Here is a 26,957-nt window from a genome sequence, read left to right as displayed (position 1 = left end):
CTGTGGTGACGAGGGCTGATTGGGCAGTCTCTGGCCCCTGATCAGCCTTTGCCCTTACTTCAGCCATTGGCAGCTGTTGCCATCATTTCAACAGATGATGGGCTGGTCTTAAGCCACCCACGGCAGCAAGGGCTGATCAGGTAGTAGAGACTCCTGCTGTCACTGTTGCCCCTGCTAGTACCCTGGCTCTTCCCCTGGGCTCTAGCAGTAGCGGGGATGTCATACAGCCTGGCAGTTGTGGTGGTAGTAGTCGGGTCCCTGCAGGCCTCCCCCAAGTTTGCCATCTGGGCAAGCAATTTAGGGAGGCAGTCATTCTTCTTGCTTCCTCCTTGCAGGGGTGAGGTGGGAAGGGCAAGCAGAGCTCAGTGGAATACCATGCATGATTCAGACCTGTATATCAAGTGTCACATTAAAAAAAAAAGTTTCCCCACAACACAAGTGGCTGTTGGAAGCAGCAACTTTGTTGTAGATCCACTGTTTTTAATGCAACAAACTGAATGTACACGCTTCCTTTCTCTCACTAAAACAGTGTGTATAGCAAAAAATGCATGGTGCAAAGGCCTATGTGGATGAGTCAAGGCATGATAGATTGGGAAACCTACTACTATGTAATCAAAGTGCTTTTGCAAACAGAGAGTGTAATTTCATTAGCTATGAAACTCTTCTATAATTTACCATCACATACCTATTTAGGCAACAGGAAAGGACAACTTAATGAAGGGTATATTGTAAATGCCCATAAAATGACAAGGAAATTTAAGTGAACAGTAGAATTGTGAATTTTCCAAGTTAATCAGTGTAAATGATTATTGTCATCAACTATGCAACATGACAGTATATGGAATACAATGCCCTCATTTTTACATAAATTCAGCATCCATGGAATGCCAAGTAGATACTTGAGCGATTCATGAAAATTTAACTTGTGGCTAGCTAGTGAACTGGAAGTGTTATTATGACAGTAAATATACACAATCCTCAAAACTTGAAAGTATATTTCATAATGCAGGTGGCAGCATGTATGTACCCAGAACACCAGTACATCTTGCATGTTTCTACTTAATTCCTAGAACATAATGCACTTCTTTAAGGGACAAAACACGCCTGCGGCATCCTTTGTTTCTCAAGATGTACCAGTTTGCTCATGTAAAATTAAGCACCATTTTGATCCTCATTCTCATCAGCATGTTTGATTTGGAAATACAGGTGTGTATTTTTGTAGTCCTGGACACAACAGGAAACCTATTAAACACAACGGGAAGACTGGTAAAACAGCATATAGTTTGAAAAAAGGTGTTTGGGGCTAGCCTTCCTGTCAGAACATGTTCTATTGTGGGTTATGTCTTAAATGACTTTTGATGGTAATAGTATTAAGAGCTTTTGTACTTTTTCATAACATGTTTAATCACTCATCTGCTGTATTAAGACAATCTCTACATGATTCACAAAATGATAATATTAAACGATCTGTTAAGTGCCAGCTAGTATTGAGGAAAGTTTTAGTGATGCACCTAACGTGGTACTTCTCCAACTTATTTTTATGGCAGGTCTCTTATTAAATACAGATCCTGTGTTGAACACTTCTCCCTGTTCTGATTCAGACCTTTCTGAGGAAAGTTGCAGTGCTTGGTTATATAAAAAGACACCATTAGGATGTTACCAAGAAAACAAGCTTAACAATCTATGGTGATGGGTTGAGTTGCTTGGACACGCTGTTCCTATTGTTTAAAGCTATTGTTTACTGCATTGGGGAGAACCACCCAGGGAAGTGTTTATATTTGACATTTATTTTTATTCAAGTTCTAAAATACACATTGTGAAAATTTTCATTCCACAAAGATTCTAATTTTTTGGTTCCAATTCATAATGGAAACCAAATTTTAAACAGCTAAGGTTCCTGCAGTGTGAATAGTCACTTTTCAAAATAGCTGTATGCCCTGTTGGTGGAGATTTCAAAGGAATGGATCATAACATGCTGTAGCAGAGATCTACTCTCATAAAATAAACATGCTTTAAAATCAAGGAATAATATAGGTTTCCCTCAATTTATGCAGGTTCGATTTATGCAAATTTGCTCTTATGCAATGACCTTTTTGTACCTGAAATTCATTATATTCAAGGTAAATTTGCATATATGCAATCAGCATAGGCCTGGAGAATGCCATATAAATTGAATTTGCATAAAGCAAATATACTTTATACAGTAGTGTAGAAAGTAGGGATAGATTTCCCTGTTGGCTGCTCCGAGGGCTGGCTGGGGTGAGTGCGGACAAGCAGAGTCCTGGGCAGTGCGCAGCATTCATCCCAGCCCCACAGGCTGTCTGAAGAAAAGCTTCATAAACATGGGAGGGTGGGAAGGGGCGGGGGGACCAACAAAAAACACCCCAACTTTAAAATAAAAATATGCTGTCAAGCCTGAATCTACTCTCTTCCAGCTTGTGACCATTATTCCTGGTCACTCCTGGTAGTGCTCAGGGGAACAGGGACTTCCCCAGTGCCTGCTGGTCCCCTCCGACTAGTTCGTAACAGGCCACTAGATTCCCCCTCAGCCTTCTCTTCTGGAGGCTGAACAGGTTGAGGTCCCATAGCCTCTCCTAGTAGGGCCTGCCCTGCTGCCCCCTGATCATGCGAGTGGCCCTCCTCTGGACCCTCTCCATGTTATCCACATCCCTCTTGAAGTGCGCCGCCCAGAACTGGATGCAGTACTCCAGCTGCAGCCTGACGAGTACCGCATAAAGGGGGAGGATCACCCCCGCTGGCCCCTTGTGGACATGCACCAAAATAATTCTCTCAAAAAGCTTACCCGGGATCGAGGTAACACTAACTGGCCTATAGTTTCCTGGGTCCTCCTTCTTCCCCTTTTTGAAGATGGGAACCACACTGGCCCTCTTCCAGTCCTCTGGCACCATACCAGAGCACCACAAGTGCTCGTAAGGCTGTGCCAGGGGTCCTGCAGTGACCTCAGCCAATTCCTTCAGTACTCTAGAGTGGAGATCGTCATATTTAAATCCTTCCAGGTATGTTATTGAATGTGATCCACTCAATCCAAGCAACTCAAGTTTGTTTGTTTTTTAAATGCTTATTTTAGTGAAATGTTCAGGTTAGGAAAAAATTAAAAAAAAAAAAAAAATCTACAGCACATAAAATTCTCTCTCTTCTAGAAAGTTTTATTTTTGGGGAAATACTCTTCTACCTTTATCCTCTGAATTGAGGCTGTCCAACTCCTAAGTAACTGGGGGCTGCAGAGGTAGCCATGCAGTACAGGCTGCATGCAATGCTGGTGCAATGCGAGTCCCCCACTTCTTGCTGTACTGCATACGCCACCAGTGTTCTGCCTATGTCCCCATAAGCACACTGGGTGAGCCCTCAACACACCATGCAAATCCTCACCACAGCATACAGGCCCCCAGTGCATCACATAAGTATCTTCTGCTGTACCACATGGGTCACGGCCACAGATGTGCCACACCTACAGGTGCATGTGTGCGCACGTGCAAGACAGCTGCCCCCCTGCAGTCCCTGCCACATCACCCTTGCTACACAGCAGGCAATTCCTGCTGTATTGCTGGTGCCAAAGCCATGCAGGGTCCCCCACAGTCCTTTGGCCACAGGCTCTTTCACCCCACAGGTGCGCCCCTCTGCTTCATCTCCCAGGGTGGAGACAGGCAGCAGAAGCTGGAAGAGAGAGGTAGAGGTGGGGACTTCAGTGGCAGCAGCAAAAAGCAAAGAGGCGGTGCCAATACTCCCCTGGAATTTTACTTGGTCTTATTTTATCATAAGCTTTTTCTGCATCAAAAGTGTACTGCATCTGAAAGCCTGTCCAAAAATCCAATAAAAGATACCACAAAAAACCCAAAAGACACCTTGCTGAAGACAATGGAGTTATTGCACAACTGACCCAAGAACACTATGAAAGGGAAAGGGATGGCCCAGTGGTTAGGAGGGAAGCCCTAACTATGTCCTGGGACTTGGGAGACTGTTCTCAAGGTCCTTATTTGCAGCATCTGAGATTGAAGGTGGACATTTAGTTAAATGCTTTGTAGTTCAGGCCAGTGCCTGGTTTAAAAGTAGTGCCAGGAGTTGGAAGCTCTCACCACTATTACTCATTTTAATCCATTAGTTGCAGAAAATGTCTTTTGTCAATGCCGGGAGGCATCTTGCCACACTGACTTGAAACGAAGCTGGCAGAAGGATACGCCAACATTAATGTTACCTAGGAGAATAAAATTCAGGATACACATACAACTAAAGACTCTACTATAGGAAGCTCCTTTTTTTTTTTTTTTTTTTAAAAGGGTGGAGGGTAGGGGGAAAAGGTTTCTTTATAGAACTTTCTCCAAGGAAACTGCTCAGCAGTACATGCATTAAAAAGGTCCATTGTCTACATCTAAAACAGGCTGAAACTATTGGAAATCAACATCCTTGACTGCTGCTTTTTTGTTGCCATGTTCACTCAAATTTACCACTGCTGCAAGTTTACCAGACCCTTAAAAAGGAACAGGAACTACTGCAAGACAAGGAAGCAGCACTTGGCGTCGTCCCCCAATCCATGCCAAAACAGAAATCTAAGAAACCAAAACTGTGTGTGTGGGGGGGAAGACGACAGGTAGGATTAAACCAGGAGTTGCTTCCTTGCCTGTGTCCTATACAGTGAGGTAACCCCTGTCCTCCTCCTCCAACACCAGTCATTTCTGGACTGGGATGACACAGCTATTTCGCACCAATATCAATGCAATTGGTGCTTCTTTTGTCATGGGGACAACAAAAATATAGCTTCTTTAGTTACCAGACATGGAAGCATTAAAAGTAGACAGACATGGAGTTATAAGGACTAACTTCATAATAGTAGGAACTATTAGTCAATTAGAACGAGGGGTATATACTTGTATGTTGGAATATTGTGATCCTGGTTATAAGTTGCATCTATTTTTTTATAAAACAAAGACAATGCAATTAATCTGTACTTGTCCACACACAATAGGTGCTCACCTCATCCCAAAGACATTTATCATACAATATTCAGAGTGCTTTAGGGCTAGGAACAAAAAATTACACATAAACTGGTATAAGAGATCAGAAACTGGTTCAAATCTGTAACACAACAGAAGTTCAGTGCACATAACTGCTTTCAAAATGGATGAAACCAGTTTAAGATAAACCTGGATGGATATACCATCAGACTTAACCAATTTAGGTTAAATCAGTTTACTGAACTTGTCCCAGATCCCCTCTAGATTCAAGTTAACTCACAGTACCCCCAGCATCCCAGAATACTTTGCACCTGCCCTGCATACACCTCCTAGCAGGGTGGGAGGGCTAGCTTTGGCCCAAGCTGTATGCTCCAGCCAAGAAGAGATGTGTGCTCTAGCACCTCCCGACTTCTTGTCTGGACCACTGTAGGCATGTGGCCGCATTTGCAGAATCAAAAGTGAATGTCTGTTCACTTGCTTATTGGTTCAATTTACGTAGCTTAAACTAACTTGCAAAAATGGAATTTCAGAGATTTCATAGACATTAGGGCTGGAAGGGACCTTGGAAGATCATTGAGACCAGCCCCACACCCAACGGGCAGGAAGATGTTTGCCAGTGCTACTGCACAGTAACCTCTAATTACCGTGCATTTATTTAGTACTTGCTAATACAAGTACTAAATAAACGTACAGTAGCATCTCGTGTAGATGCCCCCAGTATTGTCTCATACAAGGGAGAGAAGTGAACAGACTACATTTCTGCAACTGGTGCCTTAATGTAGGGCTTATGAAAGGGGGAAGATGGAAGTACAGTTGTACCAGGCTCTGCCGAATCAGACTTCTAGTTCTTATTTCCAAAATGGGAGAGGGGCCCTACCAGGATGTACTGGGTCCAAATTTCTCCCCCACAGGCCCTAGTCATGAATCTTCTTGATATAATTAATTGTATGTTTAATTCATGAAGCATTCCATTTACTGAGAAGATTAATTTCTTAAGATGTACAGAAATAGAATATATTTTAGAATACAATATAATAGACAAAATTACATTATAGTGCTCTATAAAATTTAAAGTTTTGCTAAAACATACAATAATATTTTGCTACTATATAAAATTTTACTGTCCATTTTATGGATTTGTTGTAGCAAATGCTGCAAATAAAGTACTGTTTTATATAAGAGCTCACCTGCAGAAGAGGAATACAGTATATAGAACTGAGATTGCCTGCAGTAACCCAGGACAACAGATTATTTCACTTTTATAAATTTATCAAGTGTCATTTTGAAACCAGGTATAAATACATGCATTTATAATTAGACACTAAGTTGGGTTCTTTCTCTATTGTTTTAATGACAGGTTGCATATCATTTTAAACATCTTCCCAACTGGCACCAACTGCCTTCAAAAGGAGGTTTTACACATTAAATATTTAATCCTGTAATAGATGCTTGTAACTTTAATTAATCTTTATTAAAAACACATGCATGCTCCTGCAAAGAGGCAACTGTGCATTTTATAAAGCAACAGCATTATAACTTGGCCAGAAGCATTCCAGATTTCCCTTTCAAGCAAAGGTGGCTAACAATCCAAATTGTTACTGATTGGATTTGGAGATTCAGCTGCCAAATTGAATCAGGAGACCCCTTAATCTCTCCAAATTGATTCAGAGGATTCTGATTCAATTCGGTGGAGATTCGATGATTCGGACAGAGTCACCACTTTAAATGTTTTTTCTACATACCTCAAGGTACCAGGAGGCTCGTGAACACGGAGATGGTGGGGTACATGAAGCGTCCCACAGGACCATGGTGAGGTCCCCAGCACTCCGCAGCGGACCCAGAAGCGAACCAGAAGCACTTCCAGTCCAGTTCTGGGTCTGCCACTGAGCATGTGTGGGGGGACCCCCGTGCTCCTGTGGGATGCTCCATCCACCCCACCATCTCAGCATTCATGAGTCGCACCTGGTATCTCAAGGTATGTAGAAAAAAACATTTAAAGCTGTGTCTATGGCTGAATCACTGATTCTCCGAATCCGCACCAAATCTTTGATTCAGCCAAATCCGAATCGGGACAGCGATCTGAATCAACGAATCGAATCACTGTCCCCTGAATCAGGATGAATCTAAATCAAATACAACCTGCTTCACACATCCCTAGTGGCTAACCTATGGCTCCAGAGCCATGTGCAGATCTTTAACAGTTAGTATGCATCTCCTTGAATCTTTGCACAAGCACGTGACATAATGGCTATGGAAATTGGTCACTGTGGGGTTGTGTAAAAATTCAAGGAGATGCATGTTAACTTCTAAAGAGCTGCACGTGGCTCTGGAGCTGCAGGTTAGCCACCCCTGCTCTAAGGATGCAAAAGTACGTTCTTCAGTATACAATCTTCTACATATAAAAAATTACCCACTTCACTTCTAAAAAGTTTTTTTAAGCTACTGTCTTACAAAAACCACTAATTTCTTGGAACTGACCTTAGTTGTTATATTAAGATGCCGTTTATAACATTTTACCTCTTCAAAGCACTGAACATTAAGAATAACTACAAACCAGAACTTTTGATCATAATACCTTTAATACTTTTCACTTTTAAATACTGGTTTTAAAATTTGTGATTGTAACATGGAAGAGCCAACTTTTAATTTTTAAAACTTATCATTAGGATCATAAAGCTATCAGAACAAACAGTTACACTCTGCACACTCAAGGTACTCAAAATATGATTCATGTTTTCAGTTTGTAGATGAACAGTGGTAATTCAACAGTACAACTGTGAACAAAAACAAATAGTGGACAACCTAATTAGTTTAAAGAAATATCAATCAGCACAATTAGGTAAAAAAGTTTGCCCTCCAAGTGCCAGTGGGATCTTTTATATCGAAAGTGTGTCAGATTGTTCAGTCTGAGAAAATGACTTAGATACTGAACAATTTCCAGTTTTTACTGGGGATATAGGATCAAACTACCATCTTAGGTATTCCACAGTTATCTAATTTGGTTAAGACAACAGAAACTGGGGTACAATCCCATGTAAAAATTGCTGCTTTTCTTTTCTCTGGGCTGAATTAAACTGAATTGGTATACCTTTGAAACAAGAAGTTACAAGGGCAGGGATCCCTGCTTGAAAATGGAACTGAAACTGTAAGAATAAGATAGTTACATAAAATTGGAAGAAAAAAAAAAAAAGCAGCCCAAGTGTTGGAAGTGGGATTAAAAAGATTTAAGAAAGTCCCAAAAGTGAGGAAGGCAGGAGATCTTTTCTGGAAGAAAGACTATAAATGGCTATACAACTGAATAGCCTGAGAAGCCTATACTTTACACACTTATTTTAAGGGTCAATACTTGTGACCTTGACCTTGCAACACTAAATACTTTCTTAGAAGTCTCTCATAACTCTTATTGGGCAGGGCTTGCTGCAGGTGACGTACATGTGATTTTATCTAAAAGTAAAAGGTATTCTTTACAAATAGTATCTGTAGTGTATTTTTATTTACAGAATAAATTGCAAAAGTACATCACATTTAGTGCAAATGCAACTAATGATATTAAGATTTATATACTGCTTTGTAAACTTTCCATACAATTGTAAAATAAAGCTATCCAATTAAATTAAGAAAATTACTCATCTGTGTTCTATTGAAAGGAGTTAAACATCTATACATTTGGGATATATAATTATTTTCTGTAAAGTTCCCATCAGTGGCTATGGCAGATGAATCATTGTTCAATTGATTGTAAAGATGAAGCACATTTGAGGTAAGACTTTTTTAAATATTATACAAAATGCTCACTGGTGATGTAGTAAAGGTACAGTTTTTCATCTTATTTGCCTTGCTAACATTACCATATAGGCACTTTTCTATATAATCAAATTAAGAATAGAATTATTCTGTAATAAGGCATATTCTATGCACATCATTTAAAAAGGCAAATAAAAAAGGAGAAAAATTATGGAGCATGAAATCTATGTGTATGTTTAATCGGATTATGAATGTGTTTCTAATGTTTTATGCAAAATAAAGACGAACATACAAGGAAGTAATTCATTTTTAACACTGTGCAGGTATCTTATTTAATTATCAGCCAAAATTTAAGTGAATCCATTTTATATAACAATAAGTTTAATTTAATCTTCAGGCACCTGCTATACTATACCAAATAAAACTTTCTTTTGGAAAAAAATATATCTCTGAATCTCACATTTTGATACAAAAGTGAAATGCCCAAGAATACCTTGGAATAGTCTCCAACTAAAGGACATCAAATAAGATGTCTATTAGAGCAAGTACCAGCCTTTGCCACAAACATTTCTTAGTGACTACTTCCAGAGACAGGCAAAATATTTGATATTTACATTTCTCACAGCAACTAAGGGGAACTTTTCATTTAGAAAATATGGATTTTCATAGCTCTTACATTTTTTCATCAAGAGGTAAACATTAACGCAACTCATATTTTCTATGTGAACCTCAGAGCATGGCTTTATTAAGATGAGAAACAAGACGTGCAGGACCAGGAAATAATATATTTGCTTTTACTTCCAGACTTGGAATGTTGCCGTATGTAGTTCAATTTGCTTCAATAAATATTACAGTGTACCTTCCACTGTTTCAGGAAAACCCTGGATATCATGCAAAAAAGCAGCCCACATGTAGCATTGATAGACCACCATTGCAGCTTTTCAGTCAGTCTTTTGCCCGTTCATACAGAATCTAACTAGAAATTTCTGGATCATGTTCAATAACAAAAATTCTGTAGCACATATTACATAACTAAAAAATACAATAGAAATATAAAGATATCTGGAAAAAATAAAGCTTTTCACACTCTTCCTCCCTCAGAGCCAAAAGGTCTTCATAGGAGTAAGACAATAGAAAAGGCAGAGTCATAAGGATATTGACAGCCCTCAGTTAATAACTGACATTTTACATAACAAGATTATTCATTTTAGAAACAAGCAGCAATAAACTATGATTATACAAAGCAAAACAAAACCTGCCAAAAAAGTCACCTAGATTGTACTGCAAACCTGTAAAAATAACACAAACAGGTTTTTGTGCATATAAAGCACATACGGGATGCTATATGTGCATTTGTCTTTTGTGCTTTTTAGACATGCACAAAAACAGGAACTGCAAGAGTTATCTTATAAAGGTCCACAGCAAACAAAAGCTTTGCAAATGTTTAAAATTAAAGCAGTAACCCAAGTTGGTGATTCAAAGTTGTATTTCTCTCCTCTAAAGCAAGCAAATAAAAAGAGCCATATACATGTATCAATACATGTATTTATAATTACACACTGATTCAGCAGGAGAGCTAGCAGGAGATAGCTAGTGTTAGATGTTCAGCCTCATGGTGTTGCAATATTTCTTCACTTTAGTACACAAAGCCTAAGACTTGGGCCATAAAGACTGTAGATCCTATGTTCCAGCTTGGAGCATTCAATTTGGTTTCCCTCTCCAACATGGAATGTTCACACAGTCTTGTTCCAATCACTGTAAAAAACATGGAAAGAACATGGTAGAATTAATGTCGAGTATCACATAAGAATAAGTTATGAAATATGTTTCTAGAAAAAGTGCAATTCAGAAACTCTTTTCCTGTTTGTGTGAGCCAAGGTTACCAATTCACTTTCAGTCAAGCCATCTGTAACTGAAGGCATCTAAAATAATGTAGGAGCTTGGCATTGTTACAAAAGAGGATCAGATGACTCAGATTTTTAGGCCTTTGTATGCTAAATGAAACCTATTCAAGAGCTAGCCAGTGTAAAGATCAGAACAGCAAGCAGGCAAAAATTCATCTAGTCTACCTTCTGCTATATCAGAGCTGCCAGATTCTGCCTACACAGCTGACACCTTACTGCTCTGGCCTAACAGTCATGTGTCAAAACATACTGCGATCTCAGTGTAACGGCACAAAAGCACACACCTAAATCTTCCATAAGCAACAAGCTTGCATCTGATAACATAATTGAGACTGCCCTGAAAAAGACTGGAGAGCCAATTAACATCAGCTGTAACCAGAGAGTGACATTCAAAACTACATGAGCACTTGACGACAGATACTCACCAATGGCAGAGACATCTATTTGACTCAATCTACACCATTTTGCAATTTTACAGTAAAATGGATCAACTCTCAAAAATCCTAAATCAATATCCTGTCAGCTAGATGACAAAAAAAATGAAAAACTGTTCTTTGCTAAAAGATGAATTCCATATCAAAAAATCCCATTCCTCAAAATATACAGAACCAGTCTCTGCTTTAATCATGAAGATCTTCATTGGGATGCTGGACACCTGAACTATTCACCTTTCAGAACAAGTAAAGAGAGTGTACTGTGTACAGATAGATATTCAACTTCATAAAAACTTTATTTGTTTCAAAATATAGGCATTTAAGACTAGGTTTGACAGATGAGGAAAAGTCAATGCTGACCCTTCTCATGCATTTCTAGCTTATTAAAAACTTTGTCTACGTTTAGGTAACATCAGCCCATTCAGTTCAATATAGCCAATCAGACTAAAATGTGCAAACAAAAATAGTCTGCACTATTTACACTGAATTTGGACATACTACAAGATAAAATTAAAATTCTCAAAATATGTACAATTTGTTTGGAAGAAATCAACCACTTTTCTCACATACCACACACCCCACAATAAGACTGACAGGACCTGGCCCCAGGGGCAGCTGCGATGCCCCTTGGGGACCATGCAACTCCTAGCCCACTCTGGGCTCCTCAAGGTATCCTCCCATTTTCCTTGTCTGCCACTCCTTGATATTTTAGCATTAAAGGGAAGCTGCTCCAGGGTCCCAGAGCATCCTGTAGTTTGTTTTGGCCAGCAGGCCCCTCCCATACCCAGGTGACCCTGGCCTTAAGGCACTAAGCTGCAATTCCTGGCCCTGTCAGTGCCTCATTTGCCTTACCAGCTATTTGAAGCCTCCATCCTCCCCTATAGCCATACTTATGCCTCACAGATGTTCCTTCAAGTTCACCCACCAGGCCTACTGGCCCCATCTGTTAACCAACCCACTGAACCTGCTTAGCCCCTGGCCCTGGTCTGGCTTCTGCCCCTCTTGAGCTTCACTCCCTTTTACCAGGCTTTAGTCCTATTGGCTTAAGTCTGCTATGGCTTCAGTCTGCCTTGGCTTAGTTCCTCCAGCCCTCTGGGTCCCTAATCCTAGGCTGAACTACTTTAACTCACTCTTTGGTCTTCTGAATCCTTGATCTCAGGCTGGGCTGCTTTCAATCACAGAATCATGGAAAATTTGGGTTGGAAGGGATCTTAGGAAATCATCTACTCCAACCCCTTAACTCAAAGCAGAACTCACCCCCAACTAGATCATTCCAGCCGGGGCTTTGTTGAACCAGGCCTTAAAAACCTTCAAGGAAGGAGAGTCCACCACCTCTCTAGGTAACCTGTTCCAGTGCTTCACCACCCTCCCAGTGAGAATGTTTTTCCTAATAACTCACCTAAACTTCCCTTGCTGCAGCTTGACACCATTGCTCCTTGTTCTGTCATCTGCCACCGAGAACAGTCCCCATCCTCTTTGGACCCTGCTTCAGATAGCTAAAGACTGCTATCAAATCCCCTCTGTCTTCTCTTCTGCAGACTACATAAGCCCAGTTCCCTCAGCAGTCATGTGCCCCAGTACCCCTAAACCATTTCCACTGCCCTTCACTGGGCTCTTTCCAACACTGTCACATCCTTTCTGTAGCAGGTGGGCCAAAACTGGACATAGTACTCCAGATGTTGCCTTACCAGTGCCAAATTGAGGAGAATTACTTCCCTCAACCTGCTGGCAGCGCTCCTGCTAATACAGCCCAGTATGCTGTTAGCCTTCTTGACAACAAGAGCACACTGCTGACTATATCAAATCTTACTGTAACCCTCAGGTCCTTTTCCACAGAGCTGCTGCTTAGCCAGTTGGCCCCAAGCCTATAGTGGTACATGGGATTGTTCAGTCTTATGTTCAAGACTTTGCATGTGTCCTTGTTGAACTTTATGAGATTTCTTTTGGCCCAATCCTCTAATTTGTTTAAGTCACTTCTACAGCATATCTACTACTCCCCCCAGCTTGGTGTCATCTGCAAGCTTGCTGAGGGTGCACTCCCTTCCATCTTCCAGACTGTAATGAGGGTATTGAACAAAACCAGTCCCAGGACATATCCGAGGCACTCCACTTAATGATGGCTGCCAACTAGAACAAACTATTGATCGCTAGCTGTTAAGTCCAGCAATCCATCCAGCTTTTCTATCCACCTTACATTCCCTTCATCCAACCCATATTTTCTTAGTTTGCTTGCAAGAATGCTGGGGGAAGCCTATCAAAAGCCTTGCTAAAGTCAAGGTACATTACATCCACTGCTTTCCCTGCATCCATAGAGCCCAGTCATCTCATAATAGAAGGTAATCAGGTGCATCTTGTCCCTGCCCTCAGGCATGACTTGCCCTTGGTCAGTCCATGCCGACTCTTCCCGATTACTTTCTTCTCGTCTAAGTATGCAGAAATGGATTCCTTGAGGACCTGATTTTTCCAGGGACTGAGGTGAGGCTGATTGGTCTGCAGTTTCCTGGATCCTCCCCTTTCTTAAAAGGCTGGCCCTATATTTGCCCTTCTCCAATCATCTGGAACCCCCTCAGACACCATAAGTTCCCAAAGATAATGGCCAGTGGCTCTGCAATCCCATCAGCCAGCTCCCTCAGCACCTTGGGATGCATTGCATCTGGCCCCATGGACTTGTACATATCCAACTTCTCTAAAAAGTCCCTCACCTGTTCATTCACCACTGGGGGCTGCTCACTCCTTAAACTGTATTGCCTGGTGCAGAAGTCTAAGAGCTGACCTTGCCCATGAAGACAGAGGTAAAAAAAGGCACTGGGTACTTAATCTTTTCCTCATCCTCTGTCCCTTGATTGCCTTCCCCATTCAGTAAGAGACCCACTTTCCCTGAACTTTCTCTTGTGCTAACATACTTGTAGAAACCCTTCTTGTTACCCTTTATGTCCTTTGCTAGCTACAACTCCAGTTGTGCTTTGGCCTTCCTGACTTCATCCCTGCATATCTGAGCAATATTCTTACACTCTCCAGTCATCTGTCCAAGTTTCCACTTCTTGTAAGCTTTGTTTTTGTGTTTAAGCTCACCAAAGAGTTCTCTACTACACCAAGCTGGTCACGTGCCATATTTGCTATTCTTCCTGCACTTTAGGATAGTTTGTTCTTGCCCCTTCAGTAAGGTTTTTTTAAAAATGCAACCAGCTTTCCTGGACTCCTTTTCCCCTCAGACTGGCCTCCCAGGGCATCCTGCTCATCCGTTCCCTAAGGGAGTCCAAGTCTGCTTTTTCGAAGTCCAGGGTCCATACTCTGCTGCTCACCTTCCTTGCTTGTCAGGATCCTGAAGTTGATTATCTTGTAGTCACTGCTGCCCAAGTGACCAATGCCCCAGCTTGCAGCCCTCTGGGTCCCTGATCACAGGCTAAGTTGCCTAACACTGGCCTGGGCTCTCCCAGCTTCAGCTTAATTCATCACACCAGCCTCAGCCCTCTGGGTCCCTGATGCCAGGGTAGGCTGCCTGCCACTGAGGGCCCACCAGGCACCCTTCCGTGGCCTCCACAGCTTCCCTATAGCCACAACCCATCCTCCAGTATCTACCTTAGTTAAAACAAATGCAAGCAAATCGAATAGCACTCTCCCTGCAGCTCTCTGGGACAGCTTGGGTGTCAGCCATTCCATCTCCTGCAGCAATCTTATTCAGAAGCTCCTCTCCCTGAAGCCTGCAGGGCCAGACTGATGGCTAAATCTCAGGCACTGGTTGTGTATGCCCCGAAGTCCCACCTTTTCCCATCAGACGGTTCTCCAGCCACACGCAGGGGTTTCCCCTTTCGGCTTGATTAATATCCTGTCCTCTACTGCAGTTCCTAATCCTGTGCTGCCTGGAGGTCTGCCCCTTGGCAGCATGCTACGTAGTAGCTAGCTCCAGGACAGTCCCTCCAAATGGTAGCACCTATCCTGTTGTTGTTTCCGGCTTGCTTGCTTTTTGACAGCACTCTCTCTAGCAGCTAGCTTGCTTCTTAGCTGCCTAGCTCTCTGCCCTACACAGCAAACTTCGTCTGCTGCTCTCTCCTTCAAGTAACAATAGTCTTTGGCTCCCTGTTACAAAGACGCATCTTGTTTCAGGGAATGACTAAAAAAAGGATTTATCTAGAGATACGGCCATGGTGGAGAATGGGCTCACTTCACCCTCCCTTTCCTGCTCAGGCAAAAGCTAGGTTTTATAACCCCTTTTATAGCTGAATTGTCAAAACTGAAATTGTAGTTGCTGGTGAAGACTGAACTCTATTGGTAGATCTAGTATTTTGAAGAGAGCTAAAAAACCACACAAAGCATCCCTCTGCAGGAGTTGTGAAATAGGAGAGACCAAAAGTGGCTAACACAGACAGCAGAATTGCTAAAGAAAGGACTTTGATTAGTGGGGTGTCTTGACAATTAAAAAAAGGAATGTATGTTGTTAATACTAAGATGAAAAACAATTAACAGGAATCAGGTAGATAATGAGTCATGAAGTCAACTGACTTCCTCAACACTACTAGGACAGAAGTGCCACAGCTACCATTCCAACCAGAGAAATCAGCTCCTTTGCTTAAAGACAAAATTGGGATGTGTGGAAGGCAAATTTTGAAAGGGAAGAAAGTGCATATGGTATAAGCAGGGGGAATAAAAACAATTTTAAAAAATGAATTTAAAATTTAAATCAATTTTTAAAATTCTTTTTGTTAAGGTGTTTTTTAAAAAAGAATAAACCTATATCAAGACAGGTTCAATGTTATGGGGCTCCCAGATGCTCCTCTATAGATCAGATTAAAGAAAACTACTCTAGCCAGTGGGACTCAGTGCTCAGCCTAGAAGATTCCATTAATCATCTCTGTGATGCTTATTTTCAGTTCTCAAACTGTGGATGCGTCTCCAGAGATAACATCCTTGTTAACAGCAGTATATAGAGATGAGAGATAACAGACCTGATTACCTACCCATCAGCCCTCTCATCTCTCTGCAAGTTTGTGTATACAGAGTCAAGCCTTTATCTCTCTAACTTCTTGAAACTTTTCACTTTTAAACAAACAGAGGCTTGCTGGGGGTGGAGTAGATCTGGGCAAGAAGGAAGAGTCTGGAGATAAATGCAAGGAGGGAGCATCACTAGAAACAAAATAAACATTTTGAGTAGAATATTCCAGAAGTCTTGGGTATGACAGAAGTCTATGTTTCTAAGTACACAGCCTCTTAATTGGTTTGAGATCTAGTCAAGGAATGGTGTGGTAGAAGGGAAAACCTATCATGGCAGCAGGCTTGCCAGGCCATAAAAGAAGAAAATCAAAGATGAAAAGAAATCTAGAAGAAAGCCGCAAGCTAATAACTATGGCTGCAGCACTCATCTGATGTCCTCTTAATATAGCATGGCAAAAATATCTGCCAAATATCCATGATTAATCTAGCGAGTTGCAGAGAGTCCACCTCCCAATATATCTCCTTCAATTACCTTTGGTAAATAAAATAACCAAATCATAATTCAGTTGTCTGATGTAGTTGCAAAATAAATCTGAAAAATATCAAAATCACTGCTTTAAAATCTATAGTGTGTACCTTCTAAAAATGAAACCTACATCTCCGAGTTGTGACTAATATACATGAAGGTTATATCAAACTACAAGAATGCACATTTGTAGAAAAAGATTAAAATCGAGGCTTCCTGACCAGTTATTTAAATAGTGATTTTAGTTGTGATTTAAAATAGATTTCATTTAAATCAAATTCATCCTGGATATGAGAAGAAATATGGTAATTGTAAATCTTATTTTTTTCTACATACATAGACAATAAATGTATTTGCTAAATAAGTGTTACTGCAAAATTCAGAATACATATGCAAGTTCTTATCTCTGGAAGTGTTTAAACATTTCTACATTGCTTATCTTTGTTTAGCCTTAAGTACTTACATCAACATATAGAGGGGAAAAAAAAAATGACAAGTTCAGCAAATACCTGTTAATACTAGAATAAAATAGGCTTTCCTGCTGTTTTCTCTTGCACGTATGATGTGAAACGCTTCAGGAATTTGGGATACTCCCGTTTTGCCACTGCCCGTAACACTGAGGCTGGTGCCCATCCCCCAGGGTTCACTAAAAAAAAAAATAAACTAGATATAAGTTGCATTTGCACACAGGTGGCTGGACAGGTAAATGCTTCATAATATATACATTTCGTCTGTAAATGTGATGCTTAATGTTGACCATCCATCCCCTGCAATCCAGAAGCACAATTTCTTAATAACTGGTTGATTAGATGTAGAAATTATAAAGGCTAAGTAGCTAAGGGAATACCATTTGTTATTTACTAAAAATCTAAAGCAGTATTTAAAAGTTACACAGAGCCAGAATATGCCACTTAGGATGATTCCTGTTTTTAAACTCAGTCAGGATCCTATCCAGGCCAAGATCTGGTATCAAACTAATGTCAAGTTTGCAGGTAGCATCTGTGGAAAATATTATACACATTTAAAAGCTGATGAAAAATCTAGTGCAACATTAGGAGTTGTTGATTTATCATGCGAACTGCAAAAGGAAAAACAATTAGGGCTTGTGATGTTCTGTACTTTCATTTGGGATGTACCGAATGCCTAAATAACTAAAAACTTGACAATACATTTAACTTGTTCCCCCCATTGGGCTATTTGTTTGCCTTTTTTTTTTTTTTTTAATATCAGATGATAAACCAACTTTCTTCAGCTGATCGCTGAGCCAGGGGGGAGTGGGAAGCCCCCCCAGTAGGCCTGGATGTGAACCGAAGTACTTCCAGTCCACTTCCGGGTTTGTCACTGAGCATGCAGGGGGCTCCCCTGCACTTCTGTGGGACACTCCATCCATCCCAGCACTGCAGCATTCACGAGCCATGCTTGGTACCTTGAGGTATGCAGAAACAACATTTAAAGCTGCGTCTATGGCCGAATCGCTGGTTCTCTGAATCAGCATAGAATCTTCAGATTCAGATTTGGCCAAATTGAATCGGGAACAGTGATCTGAATCAACAAACTGAATCACTGTCCTTGATTCGGGCCGAATCTGAAATCAAATAGGGCCCATTTCGCACACCGCTAATGGACTGACTAGCAAGACTCTGCAGGGCTCTTGGTGACATCAATGGGCCCCTCCTCCACTGATCTCATAGCAGGATCAGGGCCATTGACAGCTAGAAAACAAATGCAACAGCAAATAAGAGCCAGGTCAGTAAGAGGCAAGCAACTGGGAATAGAATGGATTTTAGTTAGATTTATGTTACCACAACACAGGAATACGTGATAACACAAAAATCGTTTAGTCAAGATGCCCAAACAGAAGACTATAATCCCATAGCATTTTTCAGAAAGAACAAGTACCTCCAACATCCTTGTTTCTCATTCCAAAAAAAAAAAAAAAAAAAAAAAAAAGGTATTTGATTTACTGCTCAATGGTGTTGTACTTGCATGTACTCTCAGTGTTTTACTAGCTGTTTTGTGCAGTATTATTTTAGATTAGTTCAAATCTGAATGGGTCTCTCAGTACACTCCAATTCCGGGAAAATGCATTTTGGTATAGAACACCCAGCACTGCCTATAATGTAGTGACAGCACTGAAACTATAGCATTCTAGAGCCCCATGAAAATTAAAAGTGTAAGGACAGAATACATTTTAAAATTCAGTAAATTCAAGTACTATGCACTAATCACATTACCTCCATATTTATTTGAATTAAAAATAGAATTGTTTATTGATGCTGCAGGATTTAGTGCTTCTGTAAAAATTCCTTGTCACAATACTGAGCTGCATATGGAGATTTTACTAAAGAAAACTTAATACAGCAGTATTAATAGGAATGGTATTGATAATACATAAAATATTTCCCAGGTATTTGAGAGAACAGTTGATCATTCTGCTACTCTGTACTATGGATATGGACAGATGATCATATATATTGTTATAATTTACATTGGCTTTGCACATTTACATTATACCTAGGTACTTAACCAACTGATGTTCACTTACTGGGGGTAGGCTGTTATTACTACAACTCCCCACTAGGCGGCAGAAAGCAGGTAACAGCTTTGCTGCAAGCTAACAATTACCATGGGTCAAGCTGCATAGATATCAGGTTCTTCCAGGAACAAATTCTACACTAGGAATTAAGTCAGTCTAAGGATCTATGCTGTCTGTCTCCTACCTTTTTAAAATGGTGTAAACCCTTCAACTGTCTAGGCCAGTTCTCAACCTCTCTAGACTCACAGCTCCCCTTGGAAAATGCCAGCTTTTACTTGTTCCTTTGACTACAGAACACTACTACAGCAATTCTTCCGTTACAAGGAACTCAAAGACAATACCAAGTCAGAATGCTGCTGACTGTACAAATTTCTATTTGAAACCCGTGTTTAAATGTTGTAAATTATGTTGGTATACCTAACAGTGCATGAAACCCTGTTTAAGAATCCCTGGTCTAGGCCCTCAAGGAGTCATGCTGAAAAATGTGGAAAGCAAGTAAAGAGATGCATGCATTACTCTAATATTTTATGCTTTGAAAGGGAAACTATTATATAGTTCCTAAGTTATTCTTTAAAACAGCAGTTTTCAACCTCTTTTTTTTTTTTTTTTTAACCTTTCACCCTTTCATAATTTTAAGGCCATCCTAGTTGAGAACCAATGAGATGGAACGTAGCTCTTGTCAGCTGAATGGAGTACCAGAGGGGGTTCAGCCTTCTGTGCCCTTTGTTTTTTCTCCCCACCAACTCCCAACCCCTGGTTTGTACCCAAGTTCACAATTGCTACTCCTCCAGGGACTCAAATGTTAGCAATGGAGTCAGATGCGCATGCAACTCCTCCTACTGGCCCCAGGAGCAAAGGAGCAGATGGGAAGAAATGGGAGATTAGGACAGGCTGAAAAGTGCAGCCTCACAGCTGTTCGTTTTCACACAACAGTACACTGCTAGAAACATGGGGACCAGCCATAGGCATAGCTCATTTCTGCAGGATACTGGGGTGTCAAGCACTGGGAAAAGAGGAGGCATGATTGCTTACATCCTGGCTCACAGGCTGGGCATCATGGCACCCCAGCAGAGATTCACTGCTTTAAAACAAACCACTGAGTGATTTATGCATGGAAAATTAGTTTAGCAACAATCTTCTATTTGGCTGTTGAGGAGTTTGGTCAACATAACAGATGCTGTCCAGCAGGGGGGGAAGTAAAAACCCCCAAAAACTCAGTAATATTTACAAACCAGTTACTGTGGAGATTTTAACCGGTTGAAAAAAAGTATATTTGAACAGGGTTGGCTAACTGAGACTAGGAAAGGAGATTTGGACACCAAAGATTACTGTAACTTAAAATATGAAGCAAGTCAAATAAAACTGGCTATAACTCTTATAAACATCTCACTTATTTCGTCTAAAAGTGTCTGTTTGGGATTGTATGAGGCAACACATTTAAACATTTCTACTGTACTTCTTCCAAAACAGTGAATACCTCCATTTACTGGACAGCGTGGTTAACAAATTTAGGTACTTCTAGTTTAGCCAACAGCCGATTCATAAATGTGGATCCAAAAATAAGACTTTACAGAAAGTTTATAAAGTTTTTTTTTTTAATTTCTTTCTCCAAGAATTTCAATCCTAATCCATAAAACAACATAAATGTAAGTGCTGTATTGAAATCCATACATACCATTTGCTACATATGTAATCTTGCATAGGATATTGTCTCTGCTTATTTCTTTGTTTCCTTCTGGTGGGCTTACCAATGTCTGACAGATCATAGCAATGTTTATTTTGGCACGAACACATCGATTGTTCAGCTGCAGAGAAGTTTAACATTTTATATACACATTAAGTCAAATCTGCCTCAGTGTTTTTTAACAGCTAAGTGCCAACATTTGTACTAGTAATAACTTAAAATCCCAATGAAAAATTACGACAAGTTACACACAGGCAAGTAAAGCAGTCTCAGACAGCTTTTAAATAGGCCTCGGGGTGGCATACAGTCCGTAAGCGGTTAAGTTGCGAGCCCCATGCTCCTGCCAGTCTGCACTGCTCCCCCATTGCTCTGGTTGTGACAGTAGCCAGAGTCTAAGTTTCCTCTTCCTCATAGATGTTAGGGTTGGAAAGGACCTCAGTAGGTCATAGAGTCTGACCCCCTGCCCTGGGAAGGAAAGAGTGCTGTGGTCAGATTACCCCAGCTGGGAGCTTGTCCAGGTCTCTCCCTGAAGACCCCAGGGTAGGGGAGAGCACCGCCTTTCTTGGAAGCCCATTCCAGATTCTGGCAACCCTTACTGTGAAGAAGTTCTTTCTAATGTCCAACCTAAATCTGCTCTCCGTCAATTTGTCGCCATCGTTCCTAGTTACTCCAGGGTGTGCCCTAGTAAATATCTCCTATTCTCTGCTACCCTCTCCTGATGAATTTATAGGCAGCCACAGGATCACCTCTCAGCCTTCTCTTGCACAGGCTGAAGAGATCTAGGTTCCTCAGTCTCTCCTCGTAGGGCCTCATCTGTAGGCCTCTGATGATATGAGTGGCTCTCCTCTGAATCCTCTCAAGATTCTCTGTTTCCCTCTTGAACTGCGACACCCAAAACTGGATGCAGTACTCCAACTGTGGCCTGACCACAGTTGCATAGAGGGGAAGCATAGATGGGAAGCATCACCTCCCCGGACCCATTTGTCATGCATCTGCTAATGCATGCTAAAGTGCGGTTAACCTTGTTGATCACTCTGTCACATTGACAACTCATGTTCATCTTGGAGTCAACTATGACTCCAAGATCCCTTTCTACTGCTGTGTTGCTGAGAAGGTCATCCCCCAGCCTATAAGTGTGTTGGTGGTTCTTTTTGCCCAGGTGCAGCACTTTGCACTCATCTTTGAGTGGTATAGACCTACATAAGGTTCTAAAAATATTTAGAAGAATTCCAATTTATAGAAAGGTTTCAGTTAGCTATGTGTTTTGGATCAAACCAAGAACTTCTAAAAGCAGTTTGATAGTGTTCATGGGCATTACTTACAGGAGCACTGTCATGTTCCACAGAGAAGTTACAGACAATCCAAGTTTCAGGATCATTTTCACTGAATGCTGGTATCTTTCTAATGGCTGACAGATATAGCACATCCCGTTGGGAAGCAGGCCACACTCTCTGCAAGGAAATACATGTTACTAACGTGTATTAAACTGAAAAAAATATCAGCTAAGAATGCTCTAATAGAGAGGAAAGCCTCCAGCTCAACACCAACAAATATGGTCATTGTCACATTAGTGCCGAGAAATCTACATGGGGGGGGAAGGAAGGAGAGAAAGGGGAAGGGGAGAGGGAAATCAAAACAGAAATTTCTTCAGAACTTAGTAATAGCTGGTAACACATTTTCCTTAGAGTGACTGAAACAGGGATATATACTGCTTTAGCAGGAATCCTGATACTTTTTTTGTATGCTTGGTTTTAGGCTACGCAAGATCATTTCAAAAGCTGGACAAAGTTTTTTTTTCTTCCGGCTCCATAAAAAGGACACTGGGTTAACTGGGCCAGGGATATGTGGGCCAGGTGATGCAATGAGTCATTTTTTCTTTGAAAAGGCAGAATATCTCTATGATTTTTCAAAGTTTTATTTAGGTCTGTCATCTGAGTCAAGGCACAAACTGAAGTACGGGATACATGCACAAAACGCTCTCAATCCAGAATTTTTACTTCTTGTTAAGAGGGGAAAAACTCGACAGTTAGAAGCGTACCACTTTGAGATCCTTCTAAATGTAAGGGACTATACAAATTAAAAAGATATTATTACCTTGTGTGTCTGGTAAATGATGATTGCATTATCAGCTAGGGTTTCCACAACATGGAAATTTTCAATGGTTGCTAAAAACAGAAGAATGAGATCCATGTATAAGCCCAAACATACAGGTCAGAAAGGGTTTCAATTATATTCAGATTAACAGTAACACAACTTAAGAATAAGATTCCTTACTTTCCCAGTCATTACGAACATCAACATTCCAGAAGTAGTGGCAGACTTCATGTCCTGTGACCCCTTTGACTGCATGTGTGGCCTTCAGAGGATCTAAAACTATTCCATTTTCTTCTACCTCTCTTCTGTAAACCTTTGGGCAAATACAAAAAATTAGTGCAAAACAATTCTGAGTGAAGATGCCAGAAGTGCTTTGAGTTTTATTTGCGCTTCACTTAAAGGCAGTACTTTGGCAGCCCACTTAAAGATCCCTTTACCTAAAACAGGAAGGCAATGGAAGATGAGTGATTTCCCTCTGCAAAGGACTAAAATGTTCAGCGTAACATATATAAAATATAAGATACTTTAAACTATGAAAGAGCCATAGTTCTCGTGGACTTCAATTCTAAAATCTTAATCTAAAATGGTTCAGTTTTAAATTAAATAGGATCACTGCTAGAGTGATCCATTTGATTTCAATATCTAAATATAAGGATATTAGAATTTAGTCTTACATCAACATTTATGCAATAAAATGCCATCTGAGTTTATACTAGTTCATGTTGATTCAGAAAAAAAAACATTTTTACGTGAATCTAAGATGCCCCTAACTTTAAGATGACCTCCCAGTATGTAATTCTATACATTTGAAATTATTATAAAGTTTTCCATACACAGAATCTAATTATTGGAGGACCATCTTTAATTCATCCCCTCCCCTTGCTGTAGGGGAAGGGTGGGCAGATGTGGCCTGTCAGGCCTTTCTACCTGGCCCACTGCAGGTGGTGTGGGGAGGTCAAACAGCTTGCCCCTGTGGCAGTTGCATGGGTTGTGTGCCACTGTCACAGGGCCAGGCTCAGTGCCCCAGACTGCAGCGCACATGGAGCCTGCCAGTGCAGAGAAAGGGTTGGAGGGGGAGGGGGAAGGGATGGTGGGGTGCAGAAGCGGTAGGTGGAGGCAGCAGCTGTAGATGTGGCCCCAAACCTGGAATCAAAGCTGCAGCAGCCGCCTGCCTCCCACCCATACTCTATTCTAAGACAATAGGCCCCCCCCCCATGTTAAATGGGAAAAAACTCAGAATCAAGTAAAGATGGTAATAAAACAAACCTATTTTATTTACCTTCATTTCACCCTCTTCAACTACTAGTTGCCAATTGGCATCTCCTCCTACATCCTGTAAAGAGTAAGTCATGTGGTTCTGCACCATCTCGTCCACCTATGGAAGAAAAAAATTGCAAGGTTCATTTCAAATGCACCCCTACCATTCTTTGGATACAGCATACAAGATGCTATACAGGACCGTAAACAAGTATAAGGATGTATAAAGTTGTATAGTTAAACAACAGTATAATCTCATAAATCCGGATCTTAAAAATCCAGCACTTTCCCCCTTCGCTCCCCCAGACGTGGAGGGGGAAGCTTGCACGTGTCAGCTGCCACCTCCATCCACCACTCCACACTGCTGCTCTGCGTGGCTGCTGTTTTGGGACCGCCTGCCCCTCCCCCCAGCCCACTTGCTCCACAACTGGCCACTGCTCCTGTTTAAAAAAAGCAAAACAGAATTTTCAAATTTCTAACAGGTGCTTGGTCCCAAGCATGCTGTATTTATGAGGTTATATTGTACCAGCAATAGATCTTCCTTCCACAGGTATTGACTTAAGTATATGAATACACATACCTATAATTATACGAGGTCCACACCTCCATTCTAAATATTAGGGTCCACAAATCAAAAAAGTTTGAAAACCACTGCTATATTCTTTGACCTCAGTTTCCCCACAAATTCTCCAAACATGTATTTTTCATCTTATAAACCCTTAAAATAAGAGAAATTTCTATTTCAACATATAAGATGTACTTAGATACATAAACAAAAGAGGCCATTATAGACCTATAGATAAACAGAACTAAGTTACTTTAGAAAAGAAAAGTTAAATGCAGGTTAACAAGCTAAGCACGAGGCAAACAACCCTACTAGGACTATTAATTTATTTTATTTTCTTTGGGAAACTTAGCTTTTATATGTGCTACATAAGGCAGGGGTGTCCAACCTTTTTGACACCCTGATCCAGTGAGGCTGGATCATGAACTTTTTTTAACCACCCACTGGGCCCGCAAGCCATATTCAAACACCCTCTGTCCTGGGCCAGAGAGACCCTGCCTGTGTAGGCCCTACTGCACCTGCCCGTTATTGCAAGGTTCATGGTAGCTGCTGGTGGGCAGGGGCAGGAGGGACCCAACCTGCATCCAGCTAGCTACTGCCCCAGAGACTGAAGGGGAGAAATAAATAGCTCCGCATCTCCATCCCCCAAGCAGTGCAGCCCCATGAGCCGGCGCTGCCTGAGGGGGGCTGGAGCACCGCCGCCGCTGCACTGCAGCCCCTCAACTGCCCACCCGCAGGGCCCTGCATACAGCGGTGCCCAGCCATCCACGCATGCAGCCCTGGTGGCCTCAGTACTGTGAGCCTGGAGCACCGGCTCCTGCTGCCTTGCCCTGCAGAGGTCACGCAAGGACACCACCTCCTGAGGCCCTCCCGTGTTGGCTTCCCATGTGGTGCTGGGGACAGGTGGCGGCCAGCCTGGTCAGCACCAGCCAGCAGACGTGGCGGTGGAGCCATGTGCTGCTTGGGACTGACTGGTGCAGGCAGGGGGAAAATGCTGCTGAGCCCCTGCCACTGCGGCCTGGCTTGTCCCATCCCGAGCGGCACATGGCACATGGCTCTGCCGCTGCTTCTGGTAGCTGGTGCAGACCTGGCTGGGCTTCTCCCATTCCCAGCAGCACATGGGAAGCAGATTTCAGCTGCATGCCGCTTTTCCTGGCCAGTGCTGACCCAGCTGGGTCCGTCCCATCCGGAACAGCGAGCCAGCTTCCCACATGCTGCTGGGGACAGGAGAAGCCCAGCCAGTCTGCACCAGCCAGAAGAAGCGGCAGTGGAGCCATGTGCTGCTCAGAGCCATGTGCTGGGGATGGGACGAGCCTGGCTGGAGTAGCAGGGGCTCAGTCGCATTTTCCCCCTGCCTGCACCCGTCAGTCTCAAGTTGGCACCAGCCAGCAGAGGTGGCAGTAGAGCCGTGTGCTGCTCGGGACTGACCGGTGCAGGTAGGGGGAAAATGCAGTTAAGTCCCTGCAGCTCCGGCTGGGCTCATCTTGTCCCAAGAAGCACATGGTTACTCCTCTTCCCACATGCACTGCGTCGGCAACATCAAGCTGATGTGGTGCGTGTGGGAACCTTGTCCCTTCCCCAGCCCTTCAGCAGCCATTAGGAAGCTGTTGAGGGGTTGGGGGAGGGACAAGGGGTGGGAATGAAAGTAAACAGTGTTTACTATCATTTCCCGTTGCAGCACCTTGGGCCTCAGAAAATGGCTTGGCGGGCCACATGGGAGCCCACAGGCCATATGCTGGAGAAGCCTGACATAAGGGAAAGCTTACTGAGTATTAAAGTGTACACCTATTTTGCATTAGCTTGAGTTGCTCTCAAATTTAAGTGGCACCCCGATGTGCTTCCAATTTAAGAAGAAACACTACCAATTTGCTTAAGCCCAAACACGTTTGTATTGCCTAAAATTAAGAAAGGAGTTACAGAGCAGACACGGGCTTGTTCATAGCTTGTTTTCCCTACAATTTAAAAAAAAAAAAAAATCAGTTTGCTATATAAGAATTATCATCAACTTCTTTATATTATACAGCCATTTTTATATTTCAAGTTACACAAATGCTACAAACTTATTCCTTATACCAGAAGGAAAAAGCCTCTTTTAATGGACAGTGGGGCTACAATCCTTTGGAAGTTAATAAATGCTTCTAAAACTTGTTCTTTAACCTTAAACAGATTCAGACTATTTGTAAGTGTGATAAGTCTGGAAAAAAGATATTAAAAAGTGTTATAGATGCAGAAGATATTTATTATGGTTGAAAAAGTATCTCCCATTTTTCATTTATAGTATAAAAATTGGGTTAGTAGAAGATGTAATGTTACA

General features: G+C 41.7%; 1 protein-coding gene across 2 annotated transcripts in view; it reads right to left on the bottom strand.

Moving 5' to 3' along the window:
• Window positions 1-7,530: 7,530 nt before the first annotated feature.
• Window positions 7,531-26,957, bottom strand: part of COL4A3BP (collagen type IV alpha 3 binding protein) — a 125,595-nt gene continuing 106,168 nt past the window's right edge. For both annotated transcript variants that reach the window (XM_019532233.1, XM_019532232.1), the window contains 7 exons: window positions 24,101-24,196; window positions 23,002-23,134; window positions 22,822-22,892; window positions 22,050-22,178; window positions 20,719-20,848; window positions 17,017-17,153; window positions 7,531-10,469 (listed from right to left, as the gene is read on the bottom strand). In XM_019532233.1, the coding sequence (XP_019387778.1) occupies window positions 17,026-17,153; window positions 20,719-20,848; window positions 22,050-22,178; window positions 22,822-22,892; window positions 23,002-23,134; window positions 24,101-24,196 (687 nt within the window). In that variant the 3' untranslated portion in view covers window positions 7,531-10,469; window positions 17,017-17,025. The remainder of the gene's footprint in view (window positions 10,470-17,016; window positions 17,154-20,718; window positions 20,849-22,049; window positions 22,179-22,821; window positions 22,893-23,001; window positions 23,135-24,100; window positions 24,197-26,957) is intronic.

Source organism: Crocodylus porosus, unplaced genomic scaffold (assembly GCF_001723895.1).
Source record: "Crocodylus porosus isolate Cpor-Errol unplaced genomic scaffold, CroPor_comp1, whole genome shotgun sequence".
Lineage (NCBI taxonomy): Eukaryota > Metazoa > Chordata > Crocodylia > Crocodylidae > Crocodylus > Crocodylus porosus.
Note: the sequence above shows the minus strand (reverse complement) of the source record. Positions and strands in the feature narration are given on the sequence as shown.